The sequence below is a fragment of the Poromitra crassiceps genome (genome assembly GCF_964638095.1).
Source record: "Poromitra crassiceps genome assembly, chromosome: 27".
Lineage (NCBI taxonomy): Eukaryota > Metazoa > Chordata > Actinopteri > Beryciformes > Melamphaidae > Poromitra > Poromitra crassiceps.
Window position 1 is genome coordinate 3,024,553 of NC_139650.1, and position 20,878 is coordinate 3,045,430.

The 20,878-nt window shown below is 43.6% G+C and overlaps 1 protein-coding gene across 1 annotated transcript in view; it reads left to right on the forward strand.

The window, feature by feature from the left end:
• The window catches only part of LOC310799206 (growth/differentiation factor 11-like), a gene marked incomplete at both ends in the record, with an annotated part of 50,197 nt that overhangs the window by 7,928 nt on the left and 21,391 nt on the right, over positions 1 to 20,878 (forward strand). Inside the window, one exon of the mRNA XM_083661771.1 lies at positions 20,271 to 20,644. Coding sequence (XP_083517897.1) covers positions 20,271 to 20,644 — 374 coding nt within the window. The remainder of the gene's footprint in view (positions 1 to 20,270; positions 20,645 to 20,878) is intronic.

Here is a 20,878-nt window from a genome sequence, read left to right on the forward strand (position 1 = left end):
TCTGGCATCAGTATTGGTATTGGCAAATAATCCAAATTCGGGAATCGGAATCGGATCGGAACTGAAAAAAGTGGATTGGGGGGCATCTCTAACATGAATGTTAGCAGTGCATCGCTGAATGTTGAAGCGCATCGCTGCGTTTGGATTCTAAATGTCTCGGTAATAAAGACCAGCTGTGTGTGTCCACTAGTGAGCTCCTCGTTGCTTGTTAAAAGGAATTCAAAGAGCATGATGGAGGTAGGTGCACTGTGGGACATGATGTTGGTATAAAGACCATGATGGAGGTAGGTGCACTGTGGCCCATGATGTTGGTATGAAGACCATGGTGGAGGTAGGTGCACTGTGGCACATGATGTTGGTATGAAGACCATGGTGGAGGTAGGTGCACTGTGGCACATGCTGTTGGTATAAAGACCATGATGGAGGTAGGTGCACTGTGGGACATGATGTTGGTATAAAGACCATGATGGAGGTAGGTGCACTGTGGGACATGCTGTTGGTATAAAGACCATGATGGAGGTAGGTGCACTGTGGGACATGCTGTTGGTATAAAGACCATGATGGAGGTAGGTGCACTGTGGGACATGCTGTTGGTATGAAGACCATGATGGAGGTAGGTGCACTGTGGGACATGCTGTTGGTATGAAGACCATGGTGGAGGTAGGTGCACTGTGCTGTTGGTATAAAGACCATGATGGAGGTAGGTGCACTGTGGCACATGCTGTTGGTATAAAGACCATGATGGGGGTAGGTGCACTGTGGGACATGCTGTTGGTATAAAGACCATGATGGAGGTAGGTGCACTGTGGCCCATGATGTTGGTATGAAGACCATGGTGGAGGTAGGTGCACTGTGGGACATGCTGTTGGTATAAAGACCATGATGGAGGTAGGTGCACTGTGGCACATGCTGTGGGTATAAAGACCATGATGGAGGTAGGGGCACTGTGGCCCATGATGTTGGTATGAAGACCATGATGGAGGTAGGTGCACTGTGGCACATGCTGTTGGTATAAAGACCATGATGGAGGTAGGTGCACTGTGGCCCATGCTGTTGGTATAAAGACCATGATGGAGGTAGGTGCACTGTGGCCCATGATGTTGGTATAAAGACCATGATGGAGGTAGGTGCACTGTGGCACATGCTGTTGGTATAAAGACCATGATGGAGGTAGGTGCACTGTGGCCCATGCTGTTGGTATAAAGACCATGATGGAGGTAGGTGCACTGTGGCCCATGATGTTGGTATAAAGACCATGGTGGAGGTAGGTGCACTGTGGGACATGCTGTTGGTATGAAGACCATGATGGAGGTAGGTGCACTGTGGCACATGCTGTTGGTATAAAGACCATGATGGAGGTAGGTGCACTGTGGCCCATGATGTTGGTATGAAGACCATGATGGAGGTAGGTGCACTGTGGCCCATGATGTTGGTATAAAGACCATGATGGAGGTAGGTGCACTGTGGCACATGCTGTTGGTATGAAGACCATGATGGAGGTAGGTGCACTGTGGCCCATGATGTTGGTATGAAGACCATGATGGAGGTAGGTGCACTGTGGCACATGCTGTTGGTATAAAGACCATGATGGAGGTAGGTGCACTGTGGGACATGATGTTGGTATAAAGACCATGATGGAGGTAGGTGCACTGTGGCCCATGATGTTGGTATGAAGACCATGATGGAGGTAGGTGCACTGTGGCACATGCTGTTGGTATAAAGACCATGATGGAGGTAGGTGCACTGTGCTGTTGGTATAAAAACCATGATGGAGGTAGGTGCACTGTGGCCCATGATGTTGGTATAAAGACCATGATGGAGGTAGGTGCACTGTGGGACATGATGTTGGTATAAAGACCATGATGGAGGTAGGTGCACTGTGCTGTGGGTATAAAGACCATGATGGAGGTAGGTGCACTGTGGCCCATGCTGTGGGTATAAAGGGGGTGGAGGGGCAGAAGGGAGTGAGTCCACAGGGAGCAACAAGCAGCCCACGCCTATCCTAAAGGGACAGAAATCATGGAAGGATTTTATAGGTACAATTAAAAAGACCTGAAACAGATGTTAGGTTTCACTAATAAAGGGAATAATTACTTCACACCAGTAATTAAGCCCTGTGTAGGAACATGAGTGAGGAGGAGGGGAGAGGAGTGAGAAGATAAAATGGAGATGATTGAGGGGATTATTATTGATGGATTGCTTTCCGGGGTCTGTGTGGTCGGGCGCGAGGAGCCGCCGATCTGTTTATGGAAGAGTCCATTAATTCTGAAAGGCATTTAAGGAGAGGAAATGCTGCATGGGCATAATGTTGGGTCCCTTGAGGAAGCGACTGTGTTGGAAAAGATGTGCAGCTAACAGCAGATTACCTCATGATTATCCACATGAATATTTAATTAGCAGTGAGAGCAGCTTCTCGCTATACTCATCACCTGTGGTTGCATTTCCGACCTGGCGTGCCCATAGCACCCCAGGAAGTTCATTATGGAAGTGATGGAAAATGCATTGTCCAAACGTCCAAATGTTCTTCAGGGACAAGAGTCATCAAGTTTGATGTATGTGCTGTACAGCACAGAGGGAAATATAGAAGCCTCTGAAGGGAAAGATAGATATTTTGATGTTGTATATTATACATACATTGCTGAGTGGGGGCATCTGGGTAGTGTAGAGGTAAAAGCACGCTTCTACCACCAGCGGTACCAGTAGTGCCAGCGGTACTTCCAGCTTGGTCAGACGTTCCTACCATTCACATATATATCGACACTGCGTCTCCTCCCAGTATGCTCTTGTGAGGCCAAAATACCCCAGATTTAGTGAACCGGATTCTGCGCAGTAGCTCTGTTGGGTTGGAACCTGTGTGAGGTCCCTGCCCCTCTGAACTTTTTTATGTAGCTGCTGGTTCTAGCTTTGCACACAGTGTGTAATGTATTTACAGTTATATAGCTCTGTAAATATCTCACTTTAAAGTTCTAATAATCTTTGTCTAGCAAAAAGTAGCCATGTCGATTCCCACTATGAGGTCAGTTTATCTGAATGGAAATCAGATTTTCGCTGTCGGAGATTGAGGAGGAACTGGGGGCCAGCCGGTCATCTCAGCTCCTAGCAACCAGACTCCAGGCTGCTCCAGCTGGACAACATAACATCATCGTCATACGGGGGAAATTAGCCGATGAACTGATCTTTGCAGCTCTGTGTTGATTAGCTAATGTTTCCGTGGCATTTTGATTAACGTTATGATTTATTTCCTTTTGGAACAAATGTTGGTTTAACAGATGAAAACCGAAGCTTTATGCTATGTTGTATTTACTGGGCAGCCCAGCGCTGCCTCTGAGTCTGGAGCTATAACGTTAGCAAGGCTGCCTGGTCTCTTCTCTATAACAGCTAGGAGGAGAGGAGCTTGTGAACAACATCCCCACATTCAAAGCACTTCCATGAGATATCCATATAAAAACTCTCCTCATGCTTTACCCCAAATAAAACCTTCAGTGTCTGTTTCTGTGACTCTTGCGTGACTCCAAAGGCTAACAGCTAACGTTAGCTGATGGCTGGTTGTGTGCTAAACTTGTGTGGGCCCCATGTTATACCCGGGAGTTGTAACGTTATGAAACACATTTCCTGGCATACACAGGCAGTTGGACATGTGTCTATTGCGTTATTCCAGCTAACGTTATCGTTATGGGTTTTTCTTAACGTTATGCCGACCGTGAAAGGTTAGTGCTTGTACAAGCTAACACAGCCTGCTTTACTGCATTAAATTGCTATGAACAGGCGGTTAGCTTGCACAAGCTGTTACCTTGCACCCGTTAAAACCAATAACGTTCGCTGGAGTAATAAAACACATTTTCTGAACTTACCACTTCAGTCCTAACCATACGTCCTAATGTTACTTCCTTGCGCACTTTTCTCCAAACCATCTCCTTTTTATTGCGGTCCCACCATACATCAAGCAGAAACTAGCTCGACCGTGTGGTCCTAACGTTACGCAACTTGGTATTCCCAAACACACATACGCAAGGCTGTTATGAGGGGACCAGCCAGTGACGGCTTGAGACACAGCTGTCAATCATCCCTTTTTAAGTTGACAAAACTACTTAAAAACAAATTGATCAGAAAAATTAGCACTTGGACATACATTAGCATAAGAGCTACCTAAAATGATAGCAACCTCCTTTGGAAAAAAAATATCTGACATGTACCGGTACTTTGATTGTTTAGTTTGGCTTATTCCCATCCACTAATATTGTGGAGGCGGGACTTGTGACCTATACTGGGACCAACCGCCAGGGCGGCGATCTAACATGCGGTGGCCTCACTATAAAGAGCTGGCACCACCTTTAATTATATGTCGATGGTTCCTACAGACACAATTGGCTGTGTCTGTGGGTGGGAAGCCGGTGGGGTATGTGTCCTGGTCGCTGTACTAGTGCCTCTTCTGGTCGGTCGGGAGGAGAACTGAGGGGAATAGCGTGATCCTCCCACGCGCTCTGTCCTGCCGGTGAAACTCCTCGCTGTCAGGTGAAAAGAAGTGGCTGGCGACTGCACATGTATCAGAGGAAGCAAGTGCTAGTCTACAACTCTCCCGAGATCGGCAGAGGGGGTGGAGCAACGACTGGGAGAGCAGGGCGAATTGGACAAGTACAATTGGGGAGAAAATGGGACAAAAACTGAAAAAGCATGATCAGAAAAAGAGAGAAATGACTGAGTAAATACAATAAAAGATCAAGAGGGGTGGGTGGGGGTCACTCTGGTCACACTAACTTTGTCTTAATTGAAAACCCTTAGTTGAGGCCCTGAGAGATTTGGGTGCCTTCAGTGTGCTTCAGGTTTTTTTTTTCTTTTGTTTTTTTCTTTTCTTCAAAAGCCAAGCGTGGGCAACAGAAAGGAAACCGAAAAGTATTTAAATGACATACATGCATTTTTGAAGCATTTTAGGTCAGCAGTCAGTGTTGTTTCTGAGAGAGTGTGCGTTTGCGTTTGATTGTGTGTGTGTGTGTGTGTGTGTGTGTCCATGTGTAGCGAAGTAACACATTTAAGAAGCAAGCTTAGAAACTGCAGGACTAGCTGCATTCAATGTATCAGTAAGGACTGATTGACTCACAGTATTTGTGCACCTTACTTGCAATGGCACACTCCACCCCCTATGCTGCACTGCCATGCTTGTTTAGTGAGAAAGCGGGCTGACCAGCTCGGCTACGGATAAATAGTAATTGTGTATTTGTGACCAATAAGACTGACCCATGACATCTGCACCAAACGTTTATAAAAGCTAGATTTCCCAAACAAGTCTCAGTCATGCTACATGCCAAGCCTGGCGCAAAAAGAATGAAACGGAAATGGAAATATATATAATATAATAATGCTGAAGCAGAGTTTCAGTCAACTATATTGTCTGAAAGAAGAAGTCGAATCAAATGGCTAATCAGAATGTCTGTGGCTGCAGGACTGGCTGGCTGCTTCCTGTTGTGTCTGGTGCCATCGGTGTTTGCATGTCACTATGCCGATTTCACTTCCTTACTTTTCAAGTCACGCAATCCAAATCATGTGAGTGAAGTGAGTTTCTCCTGGCTTCCTGTCTGTATGTTAACAGCTCAAAACAGATGTACAGTGGCAGCTCTTACTTGCTCATCTCTAGGTCAAATATGTCAAAAAATACACAGGCATCTCTCAAACGTTTTTTGAAAGAGTCATGGTTTCATTGACATGACATATTTACCGACCTGGGAAATAGGTTGGTTTGTCAGGTTCATGGTGAGTGGCACGTCCCCACAGGCTACAAGGTGTTCTTATGCTAAGTCTTGTCATGAATTCAGATTTTGGTGCAGCTTACCTGTTAGGCTCAAAGGGATGATTTAATGATTTTCAGCACAGGTGTCATGTAAAATCATTGAGCTGTTGTCAGAGAATCCATTAGATATGAATTAGGGTGCATTCCACCCTTTAGATGAAACGTGTGCACCCTCAGTTTTACAACCATTTGTTTCACCCCATCCTTCTCATAGTTGTTGACACACACACACACACACACACACACACACACACACACACACACACACACACACACACACACACACACACGCACACACACACACAATCAATCAAACAAACGCAAACGCACACTCTCTCAGAAACAACACTGACTGCTCATCTAAAATGCTTCAAAAATGCATGTATGTCAATTAAATACTTTTCCGTTTCCTTGATTTGAGCAAGGCGGCTTCATATACTGTAATGTCCCAACAACAATCCAGGTACCACTCCCTTGTCCCTATGGCTATCCCATGAGTGTCAACAGGTAATTGTTAGTCTTCTGCACATTCTGATTATATGAAGATGTATCAGTGACCTGGGGTCCCACAAAGGAGGGACATGTTTATCATAGAGGTCAAGGTGGAGTTTGACAAATGAAAAGGACAAAATGTATTAGGCTATTAGGTGCAATTAGGCTAGGGGAGTCTTTGAATGTCAACTGAGTGCGAGTTGACTTTCAAGCCCATCAACCTGTAGCGGAAGGTTAGCATCTTACAAGTTTTGTCCAAAAGTTTGGATTTGTAAACAATTGTCAGTTCTCAGCTTCTCTCAATGGTCCAGTTGGAACAGAAAAAGGAGGAATATCCCTTCACGTAGCATGGTTCTTGTTTACCAGTGTCTTGGGTCCTTCGGGGGGTAGGCCTATTGCTAACGCACAATAGACGCCTAAGAATTTGCCCAATGAAAAAATAATGAGTAAGTCCATATTTCTATAATATAGCCTAATTGTTTGGTAGGGCCCAGAGCAAATATTTGCACCGGGGCCCATGGCAATGACGTTACGCCACTGCATAGTTGAGTACCTCCTGTTGCGCTGCTGCCACTCTCAAGGACGTTAACAGACTGCAGCGCATCATCCGCTGTGCTGAGAAGGTGATCGGATGCAACCAGCCATCCCTTCAGGACCTGCACACAGCCAGGACACTGAAGCGGTGTTGTAAGATCATGGCCGACCCCTCCCACCCTGGCCACAAACTGAGGTCTGACAAAACCAGAACCTCTCGCCACAAGAACATCTTCTTCCCAGCTGCCATCAGCCTCATCAACAAGGCCCAAAAGCCCCCTCAACCAAGGGGTTGAGGGGGGCTACTAACCCCCACCCCCCCTAAACTCCACTACCCCCTCCTGAACTCAGCTGAATCCCCGCTACTGACATGAGCCCCCCCCCCCCCCCCCATTAAAAGTCACTTTACAGATACAGCAGCTGGACTTCACTCATTATTACTTTAAAGTATTCTAGCTGCTTCTGCTGCTCACTGCTTAGACTGTAATTCATATTTTATTTAATGCCTATTTAACTTGGACTGTAAATTCACATTTAATGCCTACTGATGAAGATGAATGCCCCCTACTTGTGTATATATTGGACTGCACTTGCAACGTTGTGATTGTCTTTTAGATATTTTTTATATTTTCTTTATGTCTGAATATTGACATGACCGCTACTGCATACTGACACTGAGACAAATGCAATCTTGCATATTGTGGCAATAAAAGTGATTCTGATTCTGATCAAACTGATATGTTCTAATGATAGCTGCTGTAACAGGCTCTTTTGTCCAGTAAGATTTGTGAGGAAGGTGTTACAGGCCTGTAATTATTATTTTTTTTGTTATTTGTACTCCAATTGAAGAGCACTATTTGTAGTTGCCCGAAAATTAGTTGATGCCATTTTGCTAGATCTGCGATCTTTGTGATATATGGATCTGGTATTCTAAGGGATATGTTACAGATATCATGTCCCAATGATATCATAAGCGTCTGTGATGGATCAGATCTCCCGGCATTCTCTCCATAAGCGTTATGGATATGTGACAGATCCATAAACTTGTATACAGGTCATTTTTGTCCAGTGTAAGTTAACATCTGTGGCAGGCATAGCACAGGTTTTCAGTTTTTCTATTTTGCTTGGCCTTGTATATGTGTAGCCTTTACTAGTGGTGTAACCTACCTGATTATGATGTATTTATAAAGTTTAAAATGGATATAAACATTGTCCTTTGATAATGTTACAGTAGAGGCTAATGTTATACTAATGCCTATCTATAAAAAAGGAAATAGTTTTATGTCCTGTGAATGGCATCATGCTGGAGTGGAATATGCTTTCTTTTGGAGCAGAGCTTCTCTTCCTGTCACTCACTGCTCTGTGACAAATTGCCATGAGCCTTAAATAAACACAACAGAGGAAGCGGTTGCATTTCATTCGACTTTTTACATTGTATATTATTCTTTCAGTCACACTAAAGCATCATCCTATCTGTCTTTCATCAGTTGTTACCCTATAGGGGTATCATTTAGACAACACTGGACGTTCACATTCACAGGAGGTACATGTAGATAGAGTAGCAGTGGTTGCTGTGCATTTTCTATTTGATATGCTCCATGTCAGCCTCCATCTAGAAAACAGTGATACAATATATTGTTGTTTATGGCACAGCATCTATGTTTGTTTGTTTTGTGGACACAAACTTGCTGCTGTGAAAAAGGGTCCATGTATCATGATATGCATTGTATCGTGAGGTCCTTGCCAATACCCAGCCCTAATAATTATAGTAATGAAACTGATTTACATGTGATCAGAGGGTGTATGATGTAAGCTGGACTGATGAGGTGTGCACATCTTCTGACGCACTTGCAAGTGCCACTACAAACCAAATTTCCCAGGGACCACTTCCACTGCGGATACCATAAATTTTTCCCCATAAAATAAAATTAGCTGATTTAACTATGCAATAGCATCAGAAAGGCTAAATAACAACATGGCTACTCTTTCAAAACGGACAGACAGACACACACAGACACACACATACACACACACACACACACAATGCCAACATTAGACTGTGAAAAAGCGGACCCCTTTGGAAGAAAAGAAATTCCCCCATGCCAAAATTTAGCCTAACTTTGTAATGTTATTTAGCCACCTTCCTGACAGGCTAGCCTCGATGATGCCTTAGGTGCCTAGTTTCATACGATACCAGAAACGTCACTCTGGCTTTAAAACTGAGCCCGCTACAGCCTCTGAAAGTAAAAATTGAAAATCGTGATATTTCCAGAATATTGCGATATTTCCAAAAATCGGCCCAAGCCTACTCGTCGGGGTTAAAGGTGTATAATGTAAAAACTGTTGCCTGTAAAAACAAAAACGCAAGGCTCTGAACCGGATCCCACTGGAGAGGCCGACGCTCCGCGGGGCTCTGCCACAGTTTGGAATCACTGATCTAAGTAAAGCCTAAATAATAAGTGTAGAAAGTAGTTCAACGTGTGAAGTGCTCCCCTTCTCCTATAAGTGGAGGCGTAGCACAGGCTTGTTTACCTTTTCTCAAAAGCCTCTTCAATGTTTATCCTCTTCAACTTCTTTGTCCATCAATCACCACTCTACATCTCTGCAGGTCAAACCCCGAAATATCAGCCTTCTGTCCCAGAGTCTTATTAGTCATCAGACTGATATAGACTCGGGGTTCCCAAAACTTAACACCGTCCAGAGAGTGACCGACACACAGTGTAGTGGGACACAATTTTGGTGTCATGCTGAATGCTACATGATACATGATAACGAAAACATGCTCTTAAATTTGAGACACATTTCAGTTCACTGTATTGACTGTGTGGTCTTTACAAGTCATAACTGTCAACCCGACATGATTCAGTTGACGGACCCAAAAATGAAATTTCGCGCAATTATTTACGCACGCCCATGCCAATGGGAGGACAGGTGAAGTCTTTTAGTCCACACAACATTGGAGTTTTCCAGGGAGACAGATCGAGTTACAGCATTCTCATACAATTGAGGACGTCAATGATGACCAACTTTCAAACAGAAAAAAAAACGACCGAAAAAAAGACTATAAAATGGCTCCATACTGCTTGTCTGGCATAATCCAAGTCTCCAGAAACCCAGAGATGCCACGTTGACTTGAAAAGACACTTTTTGGAGCTGAACTCTTCACTGTAGCAGGAGGCTACAGTAGTCCCAATAGACGTCTTTTCCAGTCAACTTGGCAGCTCAGGGCTTGTGAAGACTTGGATTATTACGCCAGGAGCATTTTTACATTTGAAAGTTGGTCACCATTCACTTCAATTGTTTCTGGAGAATACTGCAAGTGTTTTGCTGTGAAACTCCAGGGCTGTTTTGTGGACTACAAAACGTCACCTGTTTTTCCGTCGCCATCGGGTGAGTAGATAATGACTGCATTTTCATTTTTGGCTTCTCCTTGAAGTTGACATGGAATGGTTTCAGGAAGGTGTGTGTGTGTGTGTGTGTGTGTGCGTGCGTGTGTGTGTGCGTGCGTGTGTGTGTGTGTGCAATGAAGAGTGAGTGTGCACCGTGTGTGTGCACTGACTATTTTCCGGGTTTCAGGTTTTGCTTTTTGCTGCAGGTTGAAGGTGTTGATGAAAATATAAATGTCACCAAAATAAGCAACGAATTAGTGTAAAATATGCAAGGAGAGCTTTGTATAAATTAGCATGTTCCAGTAGGAGTGAGCTAAGCACCCCATGGCTGCCTATAGCAACAACACATGCTGTCATTTCAGTCTTGCGGAACCTATTCACTTTCCTCGGCATCATGTGCCGAATGAACAGCATGCTCTGAACCTATTCACTTTCCTCGGCATCATGTGCAGAATGAACAGCATGCTCTGAACCTATTCACTTTCCTCGGCATCATGTGCAGAATGAACAGCATGCTCTGAACCTATTCACTTTCCTCTGCATCATGTGCCGAATGAACAGCATGCTCTGAACCTATTCACTTTCCTCTGCATCATGTGCAGAATGAACAGCATGCTCTGAACCTATTCACTTTCCTCTGCATCATGTGCCGAATGAACAGCATGCTCTGAACCTATTCACTTTCCTCTGCATCATGTGCCGAATGAACAGCATGCTCTGAACCTATTCACTTTCCTCGGCATCATGTGCAGAATGAACAGCATGCTCTGAACCTATTCACTTTCCTCGGCATCATGTGCAGAATGAACAGCATGCTCTGAACCTATTCACTTTCCTCTGCATCATGTGCAGAATGAACAGCATGCTCTGAACCTATTCACTTTCCTCTGCATCACGTACCACGCACTGCCGGCTTGGTCAGATGCTCCTACAGACACAATTGGCCGTGTCTGCAGGTGGGAAGCCGGTGGGGTATGAGTCGCTGCACTAGTGCCTCCCCTGGTCGGTAAGGGGGAACGCCCTGCATGTGAAACTCCTCGCTGTCAGGTGAAAAGAAGCGGCGGGTGACTGCACATGTATCGGAGCGGAGGGAGCACGTGCTAGTCTACAACTCTCCCCAGATCAGCAGAGGGGGTGGAGCAACACAGCCCTGACCCTGGCCCGGGACAGCAGGGGGAATTGTCCAAGTACAATTGGGGAGAAAATGGGAGAAAATTCAGAAAAAAAAGATTGTACATAAACATTTATGAACTATTTATCCAGGGGCAAAGTTTGGGAATTGACTGTTTTTGGAAACAGCAGAAAATGCAGAAAACATTCCTATCACATTAACCTCTTGAATTTATTTGTGGATGCACACAAACACACACACATGCATGCACGTGCACGTGCACGTGCACACACACACACACACACACACACACACACACACACACACACACACAGTAAGACCCCGGCCGGCACGCTGCCTGCTGTCCAGCTGTCCACCTTATTGCAGTTCACTGCACGCTCCCTCTTTATCTCTCTCTGCCCCTGTCCTGCCGTCTCTGCGCGCGCGCGCGTGTGTGTGTGTGTGTGTGTGTGTGTGTATATATATATATATATATACATATATATATATATACGGTATATATAATCGTATGCTTCCTATCTCTGTTCTGAAGAGAATCAGTTTGGAGCCGCTGGTTGTATGTTTGCGTGTGTGTATGTATGTGTGTGTGTGCGTGTGTGTGTGTGTGTGTGTGAGTGTGTGTGTTCACTGAGCTAGAACAGGGAGCATTAGGAGGTGTCTTTTGTTACTCCTGGGGGGCTACTGTGCTCAGTCCTAATAGGAGTCTTGTGCCTGCCGTTGTCCCAAGGGAGGGGTCCTGAATGAGGGGGTCTAACTTCACACCCCCCCTCCATCCCCTGCTCGAGCCCTGCCTCCCCCACCACCCTCTCGCTCCCCTGGGACTGGCCAAGAGACAAAGAGGGAGTGGGGCTGGGGTGGGATGGGATGTTTGAGGGGGTGCACTGTGGCCCCTGTCTTATTAGAAGGGTCGTGAACGTGTCACGATGATTAATATGCCGAGGTGCGTGGGGATACCCTAGAGTCACATTTATTCAACACTAAAGCTCCCAAACACACACTCGCCACAAAATGGCACATTTGCATTTCCCATTAAGAAAAGAAAATATAGATATATATGCAAATGAAAGCCCTATCTAGGTTTATACCATTATGCATTATCCATTTGGACATTAACAATAGATGACCATTTCTCTCCCCGGCCCATTTTAGCAGCGTATTTCCACCTGATTGGCAAAATTGCACATAACACAAACAGAGGCGACATACGCACGCCAACATCTTCCATGAGATGGGATCAAATAGTACAATCTGAGAAACTTCTTCAAAGTTCCGAGCGACTCATCTTTATGATGGGTTTTTTTCAACGTGCAATGCTAAACATCTGTTGACAAATTATGGTGAGTTCATAAAACCCTGTCAAACTCTCCTAACGTCATTCACTGTATAGCCTCATTCACAGAAGGCCCGGATATTTTTGAGTGAGTTATAATTGGATAACTCTGGATTCTCACCAATCTGAGATTTAAATCGAAGGCTACGAAAACAGCTCAGTCCATTTCCTTGTTTTTTCAAGCCGGTACTTTCCCATATGCTTGCAAATTGGTTGTATTGATTATTGTTGGCTAGCTTATCATTGCTGCTGGGAACATAGCGAGGTTGCTCGTTATTATTGAAGTTGAGAGATGGGAGGTACCAGCACAGATAAAGCCTTCATCAGACCAAGCAGGAGGCTTTGTGAACTCACTGTGGCTCTATTATGTTCTCCATCTTTCTTATGATGTGGTGTTGTGGGAGTCAAAGAAATATGCTTAAACTGCCTATTTCAGATATTTAATTTAAGATGTAGCCATATATATATTACGGTATATATATATATATATACATACATACATATACATATATATATATACATACATACATACATACACACACACACACACACACACACACACACACACACACATATATATATATATATATATATATATATATATATATATATATATATATATATATATATATATTACACTGTTCAACCATTACCCGTCCCTAGCTGCTTCTGTTGATCAGTCTTCAGTAGTTTTGCTGGCTGCATTCTCGTGTAGCACATGGTTATATTATTGCCGTTGGTGATTAAAAAGTGGTTCACTTTGAAATGGCCTCAGTTGTATTGGAATGGACAGATGGCATGCCGAATAAACCCTTATACTCTATAAGTCTCCCCTTACATGAACATATAGAAGGCCTCTGGCTAACTATGGGACACAGGTACCCAGGGAGTCAACCAGATGTTCAATAGGCTCACCTGCAGGCCTGCTGTGTGCTGGCAGTAAAATTCATGTGCTGCATATGCTGCAATTATACCAGAGGGAAATAAGCTGCTGTAATAATGAAGCACAGTGGAAACATGGGAGGGGAAACCAAACCCCTGTTTCCCTTGGAAAAACATAGCCCATACTTTCCTTGTTTTTAGTTTTTAATAAAGTAAAATAAGGGGAGTATTTTTGTTAAGTGACTAGTTCCTATCTTCGCTTTCAGCTATACTTTACTGTGCTGAGGCGAGGAGCAAGTGTTATGGCTCCAGTAGATGGTGCTGTGTGCAAAATCTGAATTTCGATCCTCACACCCCAGGTTTAAAAATGAAAAGAAAAAAAAGAGTGTTACAGCACTGAGCTATTAACAAAGCAAACTGTAACAGGAAATGAAGCCATATAAATGGCACTGCACCCTACAGGCTGTAAAGCTATGAACGCCGTTCAGCGGTAATGCACCGCGGCAGCAGGAGCAAAGTGACTTCAGGTGGGGGGGGATTAAGGTGATCTTTACAAGCTAGCCGTGCTCATTTAGCGCCCGCGGAGCGCTCTGCCAAGACGCGGGGCGTAATTAAGCTGTAGGCGTTTCACGCCGCGCGGGGTTTGCCTCCTAACTTGTTCACTTACAGGATCTATAAAGGCACAAATTGATTTCACCTATCAATGCAGTCATTGTTTAGCGTGACGTAGCTCATATGTTGTGCATGTGTGTTTAATAACCGGGCTCCTAACTGGATCACGGTGTGTGTATAGACCTCTCACATTACTTCTCCTGTAGAAGGGGTTTGCTGCTCGTGCTATAGGCCTCTCCTCCTCGTGAAAGTGTTTCAGCGTTGCCGTGTTTTGGTGCCTTGTTTCTTTCTCTAGAGCTCAGTGAAAGCCATGCAAAGGGTTTGCAAAGCTGCTGTGGGTCTATCCAACAACAACAACAACAACAACAAATAGTAATCGCAAGTAAACCCCAAGTAAACTGCCGAATCATTCATTCCCAGTTTGGTGCTGATGAGCAAACACAACACCACGTTAATTGCTGTGACCCACCAAACCAACCCACCAAAAGGAACATTGACATATTGTTTGTCCAGCGTGAGACACTGTATAATTTACACTCACTAATGACTGTCCCTGGAAATACAGGCTGAAGGACCACGTCTGTCCCCGGCTTGGCCCAGAGTCAATGTTGGCCTGCGCTCGTCTAATGGATAGTCCATCTGTACCTCAGTGAATTCATATCTCTATGCATGAATTCATATCTCTATGCATGCCCATAATTCAATTACAACACTTGTTTAGTGTGTAAAAAAAAAAAAAAAAAAAAAAAAAAAAACTGCCCTGTGCAGTGTTCTCTCCTGGTCAATGGAGGTTTGATAAACAAATCACTATTGGCTGGAGAGAGTCTCCACCCTAATCAAAACAAAAACAAATGGCCGCTTCGGGTCTGTTGTATTTCAGGGATCTCAGATGAAATGGACTGTTGTGAAGAAAGACATATTACCATCGCCATAGGGTCGACCTTGACCTTCAAACTCAATCTGGCTATTAGGACTGCCCCTCCCCAGCACCCCGGAGATGTAAAAGGGCTGACGGTTTTGACCCCTGATCCCATTTCTTAACTAGGCTGAGGTGCCAAATAACCTTTTGACCCAGGAAGCATTTGCAGGTTGCCTGAGCAACCTCAGATTTAGCAATGATTGACAGGTCCATACTGTCCCCCCCCCCCCCCCTTTAAAGGGAGCAACAACACTGTTCTCTAAGATAAATGAGAGCAAACATTATTTATATGGTTAAATCTTTGAGCTGCACAATATCAAATATGCTCACTGAAAATAGGGAGATTAGATATTCTATTGTACTCAGTTGGCACATTATCATGCCAGATAGAGGCAGAATAAATTTCCCTGAATAAATGAACGCTTTACATGGAAATGAACATATGAATGCAATGGATGGGTGTCATTATTTCAGATGGAGGTCTATGTAAATGAACCACTGTGTAGATTTGACATGTGGTGCAAATCATAGAGAAACCCTGGGATGAGGATCATGACAGGAATAAATCTGCCTATCTGAAGACACTCCTTGTGTCATTTGACACAAACCCTAATACAGACCCCAAATATATTTCTAGCGTCAGCCAATAAAAACTTTAGATGCTTTAATATTGCTTATTGTAAGGGAGGCTAAACCATTTCATTATGACTGACCCATGGGAATCTAAGGTTACCATCTGGCCACTGGCCGCCATTACTGATCCTTGTTTTAATATGCAAATATATCTGTTCTTCAAACCTTGATTTAATCACAGATCTAACCTGACTGAATTGACAAAACAACTGCAAAGACTGTGTTTTTGTTTTTTAAATAGGCAGACACCCTGGTCCTCATAAAAAAAACATGGTTTAGGATCACATGCTCATATGATAACCAGTGTCTTTCCTGTAGATCGACCATTCCCAACCTGTGGGCCCGAGCCCACTGGTGGGCAGAAAAGGTAATGCAAGTAGGCCGCCAAATCATTTGCAAAACATTGCGATTTCCGTGGGGGTGGGGGAAGGGGGGGGAGTATTATTGTTATGTGTGAGAATGCATTTCTCCATCTTTGAATGATACCATTATTTAATTTGTAATCAATTACTTATTAATTAGCCTATTGCAGACAGCCCCTCACGTTTAGTTTCTGATTTCTGTGTGGTGCTGATAGACAGCTTCTTTTATCATTCAAATAAAAAGTGCTCTGAGGCCGCATTATTTTGCCTCCGTACTGTTTACGGTCGTATGTGGGCTGCAAACTTCTTATTTCTTTTAGATTTTCGAGAGGGCCGTGAGTCTGTAAAGGTTGGGAACTGCTGCTGTAGATGTTGCAAATATGATCAGATAGACAGAGGTTGGTACTTTGGCTCAGTTTACGTTTACCCACAAACAGTGTACAGAGTAAGTTTAGCTACTAGTGAGTTACAACTACAGTACAACTGATTGCTTGATGTTTCAGTTGTGGAGGATATAGCGTACAAGTAAACTGGGACAACAGTGTGATGCATCCTCAACCAAATCCAAAATAACTCTGGGATTGGATGTTATACCATTTATTCTGAAACGTATATACCTATAGATTCAAACTGAAGGTGTATATTACTTGTATTAATTTCTTCTCCATATTCATCACAGGACATGAAAATAGGAATTGTATACGTAAAGCAGCTTATCTCCCATCCGTTGACTAATGTGTCAACACTTCATAGGGAACAGTTTCTCCAACAGAGATATGCTGCTTACATTACAGGACATTTAATAGTGTCTTTATACACCATAAATATTTGTGCCGTCACCACTGGCCAGCATTTGATATGTTTGTATTAAAGAGGAAATGAACTGCACGTAATAGATAATTCCCAGAGATGGGAAGTAACTAAGTACAAATACTCTGTTACTGTACTTAAGTAGGATTTTCAGGTATCGGTACTTTACTGAGTATTCATTTTTCTGACAACTTTTTACTTTTACTCCCTACATTTTAACACAAATATCTGTACTTTCTACTCCTTAATTCTTTTTTTTAACTGGCTAGTTACTTTAGTCTTAATGCACGACTTTCTGCACCTTTTTTGTGTGGAAAAACCATATCACACAAATTATCAATCAAAGTATAGTCTTTATATATCTTAAAACATGTTTGGAGGGGATCTTTTACGTTTAATATTATTCATATTATATTAATATGACGTGAGTTTCAGTTAGCATTGCACAGAAATAGCCGGTAGAAATACTTTTAGTATTATAAGTATTTCTACTTATACCAGAGTCTCTTTTTTTTACACAAGTAACTGTACTTCTACTTAAGTAATGTGTACTTTTCCCATCTCTGATCATTTCTGTGAGGAAGGATGGCTCACTAAGTCTGACTTCTGAAGTCTGAATTCTATAGTAGATGCACAGAAAAGACTCACTTCTGTCTTGAAATACGCTGACTTGGCTGTCTTAGATTGGATCTTTTCCAGTTATCTGGCTTCATATGATTTTAGCTGTGAACAACACACGTATTTGAGAGTGATGGTTTGTGGGTTAACATGGGTACATCTGTCTCTGTTGATTTGTTCCCGGTAAACTCAAATGCATAGCTGACCCCATCTATCTCCAGCTGGGGGTTGTTGTTGTTGTAATGTACTGTTGAGGGAGGATTGTTGATTCAACATGGTTGTGTTGACTCCATGCAATACAACCCCTTCATGATCAACGTATCTACTTTGAAATACCCATACATGGTTTGGTGAGATAGTCTCTTTGGAGTTACCCAGCTGGATACAGTTGTTGTAAATCAGCAAAGGCTGATGAGTATTATGTTTTTGATTGCCACAGGTCTGAGTTCAAATCCCAAGGTATAAGAAAGCAGATCCAAACCATGTCCTGTCTGTTTCATTGACACACTCTGTAACCAAAAAGCAAACCAAAACCAAAAATGACGAAGGAATAATCAGCAACATTTTCATCTACTAAATAAATGTTTGTTTTGCTACTCTCTTTGAATGGATTTAACACCATCATGAATGTGATTCAACCTACCACGGGCTATATGCAGGAATCCTGAAGTTAAATTCAAGACATTTTAAGTCCTTTTCAAGACCTCAACGCCACTTTCATCAGTAATAGGGGTGTAAATCACAAGTTCCATCACGATACGATAATATATAGATTATTTGGACAACGATGCCATATTTGCTGATATCACAAAGTCTATGTCAAGATACGATTTTGATTAAATTCTGGGGTCTGCGGTCAATATGAGATGATATATGCCCATTTCACATCAGCTACAAAATGTAATACCTCCTCAAATGGCGATTAAGACTTTTTAAGGGCCTTAATTTTCCCTAAATTAATTGATCAACTTTTAATACTTTTCAAGACCCCGTGACCCTGACCCCATGACCCTGACCTATACAAAGTTGATGAAAGCGTTTACGTTGGCTGTTCTAAACACCTGATTTCGGGCTGGTCTGACATAAACCAACAGCAGTTTGTTTGGAATAAACAGAAGAAGAACTGGGTAGTTGGCATGAGCAGTGATAGCCACCATGGCTGAACAGACAAAGAAAAAATCGCCACCTACAGGAAGTGAAACTTACTGGCTACTGCCGTACTGATTGACAGCTGATCTCTGGGAAGTGGATCATGTGGAGTGCCTCTTTAAATGTATTCTGTCATAAACGCTGAAACAAAATGCTAAGCCTTGGATGATGAGCCTTGATCAGAACCGATGAATTATCTTCTGATCTCAAGGGATTTTTGGTAGCACTTTACATTACAGATCGGTAACATGGTAATAGCGGGTAATAGTGTGATAATAATTAGGTAATATCATGTAATTACCAAAGTAATAACCATAACAATAGAAATAGCTGTTGAAGTTTCTGTGTAATAACCATGAATTAGGGCTGCAAAATGCTAAACTCCCTGTTTCCACTTAATTTCAATAGTAGATTAAATCAAACACCTAGAGATGTAGGGATTACCTGGACGATGCCCCAGAGCTAGCTGTTAGCATGTGCGCTTCATAAGCGGGAGATCCTCGGATCGAATCCGGCCTCCACCCATGGGCAAGCCCTTAACATGGGTTGCTGCCAGTAACTGCTGCAGTAACTACACAATGCAAGCTACATTTAATCTAATATTACCATAAAATTAAATGGAAAAAGGGAGTTTAGCATTTTGCAGCCCTGATTTATGGTTATTACACAGAAGCTACCACAGCTATTACATGGTTATTACATGATAATTATGATCACACTATTACCCCCATATTACCATGTTGTTAGCGAGCTGTAATGTAAAGTGCTACCAGATTTTATTTTAATGGTGTGGCTGATTGGGTGAAACATTGTTGGTGTTTGGTTTCTATATGTTCTTACATTAAAGGGAAACTCCCCCGAAAAACAAGGCTGATTTATTTTGCACATAATCTCACACATATCTGCAAACTGTAAACAGTTTTGCATGCATGGGGCGTCCGGGTAGTGTAGCGGTAGATTCCCTGCCTCCCAACACGAGGGTCGCAGGTTTGCGCCCCCGTGTTACCTCTGGCTTGGTCGGGCGTCCATACAGGCTGTGTCTGCGGGTGGGAAGCTGGATTAGGGGTATGTGTCCTGGTCGCTGCTCTAGTGCCTCCTCTGGTCACCTCCTCTGGTCGGCCTGTTCGGGGCGGAAGAGAACTGGTGGGAATAGCGTCATCCTCCGACGTGCTACCGTCCTGCCAGTGAAGCTCCCTGCTGTCAGGTGAAAAGAAGCGGCTGGCAACTGTGCATGTGTTGGATGAAGCATGGTGCTAGTCTACTACGGCTCTCCCCAGATGGGGTGGAGCAGCGACCGGGGCAGCAAGGGGGAAATTGGTCAAGTACAATTGGGGAGAAAATGGGGGTTGGATCAGATTTAAAAAGTAATAATAATAAACCGTTTTGCAGGGATTTATTTAGTTTGACAGTTATTGACAGTTAAGTTGAGTTCATTTGAGTTAAGTTGTGGACCAATGATCATTTGTGCATGAATGACATCACTGATATATGTGTGAGATTATGTGCCAAATAAATCAGCATTGGTTTTCGGTGGAGTGTCCCTTTAAGTGCAAGTGCAATAATGTATTATTTGTTAGAGGACCATGATCACAATATATACTGACGTGACTCCCTTCTGTTCTGCAGCGGAGCCACTGGTCCAGGTGGATGGGAAGCCCACCTGCTGCTTCTTCAAATTCAGCCCCAAGCTGATGTTCACCAAGGTGCTGAAGGCCCAGCTGTGGGTGTACCTGCGACCCCTTCAGCAGACCTCCACGGTCTACCTGCAGATCCTCCGACTCAAGCCTGTCACGGATCAGGGCAGCCGCCACATCCGCATCCGCTCCCTGAAGATAGAGCTCAACTCCAGAGTGGGCCACTGGCAAAGCATTGACTTTAAGCATGTGCTGCAGAACTGGTTCAAACAGCCACACACCAACTGGGGCATCGACATCAACGCCTTTGATGAGAGCGGCAATGACCTTGCCGTTACCTCGCTGAGACCTGGGGAGGAGGGGCTGGTAAGGACCCTCAGACCTGTCCCGGGGAAAGGGGGGTGAGGCACAAGAGTCACTTCCATCACAGATCAGATAATGTGAACGCCAAATGATATTCCACTTGAAGAAAACAAAAAGTGAATCATTCACGTCCGAGGGGAATAACATGGGGCCCCTTCAAGGGAGGTTTCCTACTGTGATGTCATGCCATTGCAAATTGTCCAGGGAATGACATGGGGCCTCTTGGAGGTTTTCTAC